This window comes from Manacus vitellinus, unplaced genomic scaffold, assembly GCF_001715985.3.
Source record: "Manacus vitellinus isolate BGI_N305 unplaced genomic scaffold, ASM171598v3 scaffold_119_pilon, whole genome shotgun sequence".
Taxonomy (NCBI): Eukaryota; Metazoa; Chordata; class Aves; order Passeriformes; family Pipridae; genus Manacus; species Manacus vitellinus.
The window spans coordinates 111,555-112,671 of record NW_021938894.1 but is presented as its reverse complement, the minus strand read 5'-3'; the positions used below and the strand labels follow the sequence as shown (position 1 = coordinate 112,671).

The window sequence follows — 1,117 nt, the reverse complement described above, 5'->3', positions numbered from 1 at the left end:
CCTGACCCCAATGCACCCCCCAAAATCCATAACCCCATCATCAATCCCCAAACCACAATCCCTCCAGGCCCTGGTACCCTTGACACTCTCCAGGCTCCACCACCACCACACCCAGGCCCCGCATCACAGGCCCAGTGGGCCCCAGGTTCCCCCTACCAGACCCCAGCAGCCCTTTCCCTGCATACCCTGAGTGCCCCTGACCCCTGGTGTGCCCCTCTCCTCAATACCCCCACACTACACCCCCTATGACTGCCAGGTCTCTCAAACCTCTGTCCAGACCCCCACCCCTGTGGGCACTGGGTTCCCCCCCAACACCCATGTGATTTCACCACCCCAGGGGCCTGCTCCCGCCCAGCACCAGGCTGGGCCCCAGCACACCTTCCCCACAGGCTCCTTCCTGGGGTTCCCCAGCTCCCAGTGCACCCTCAGTGCCCGACCTGGGCATACCCAGGGACATACCTTGGAGACTGTCCTGAAGCCCAGCTGTGCCATGGCCTTCAGGAAGGTGTGGATGTCCTCAAAGCGGCTGGCCACCTCGGCCACCATCAGGGTCCCCCTGCAGTCACCCCGGTCCTGAGTGGGGTGCCCAGGCACCCCTGGGGCACAGCCAGTGCCTCTGTCCCCCCATCACTGCCCCCCAATCCCTGCCTACCCCAACTTGAGCACGCGGTTGGCCTCCCCCAGGATCTCCTGCAGGTTGGTGCCCATCAGCGCCAGGCAGAACACAGCCACGTCCACTGACTCATCTGCCAGCGGCACCTGCCAACCCGGGACAGTCCAGAGGAGAAGGAGGGTGGTGATGGGGCTGGACAGCCCCACTGGGCTCCCCAGGCTTGTGGGTCCAGCTGAGCCCCGTCTCCAGCTGCCCGAGACAGACGCACGGGACCCTCGGGGTCACTGTCCCCTCCCCGCAGCCTGCCCGGCAGCACCCGCCCCCGCTTCGGAGGAGTCCCGGTACCTCGGCCATGTCACAGACAGTGACACGCGGGCTCAGCGGCACCAGGTCGAAGCAGTGCACCTGGTTCCTGACGCTGGCGGCCAGCGTGCAGTCCCCGCACCCGAAATCCGCCACCACGAGCGACGCCGGCCTGGGGGGGCAGCGGGGTAAGGGTGGCCC

The 1,117-nt window shown here is 66.9% G+C and overlaps 1 protein-coding gene across 1 annotated transcript in view; it reads right to left on the bottom strand.

The window, feature by feature from the left end:
• RRP8 (ribosomal RNA processing 8) overlaps positions 1-1,094 on the bottom strand; it is a 10,855-nt gene extending 9,761 nt beyond the window's left edge. The window contains exons 1-3 of the mRNA XM_029965748.1: positions 959-1,094; positions 653-759; positions 316-556 (exon numbers count right to left, since the gene is read on the bottom strand). Coding sequence (XP_029821608.1) covers positions 316-556; positions 653-759; positions 959-967 — 357 coding nt within the window. The 5' untranslated portion in view covers positions 968-1,094. The remainder of the gene's footprint in view (positions 1-315; positions 557-652; positions 760-958) is intronic.
• Positions 1,095-1,117: the final 23 nt, after the last annotated feature.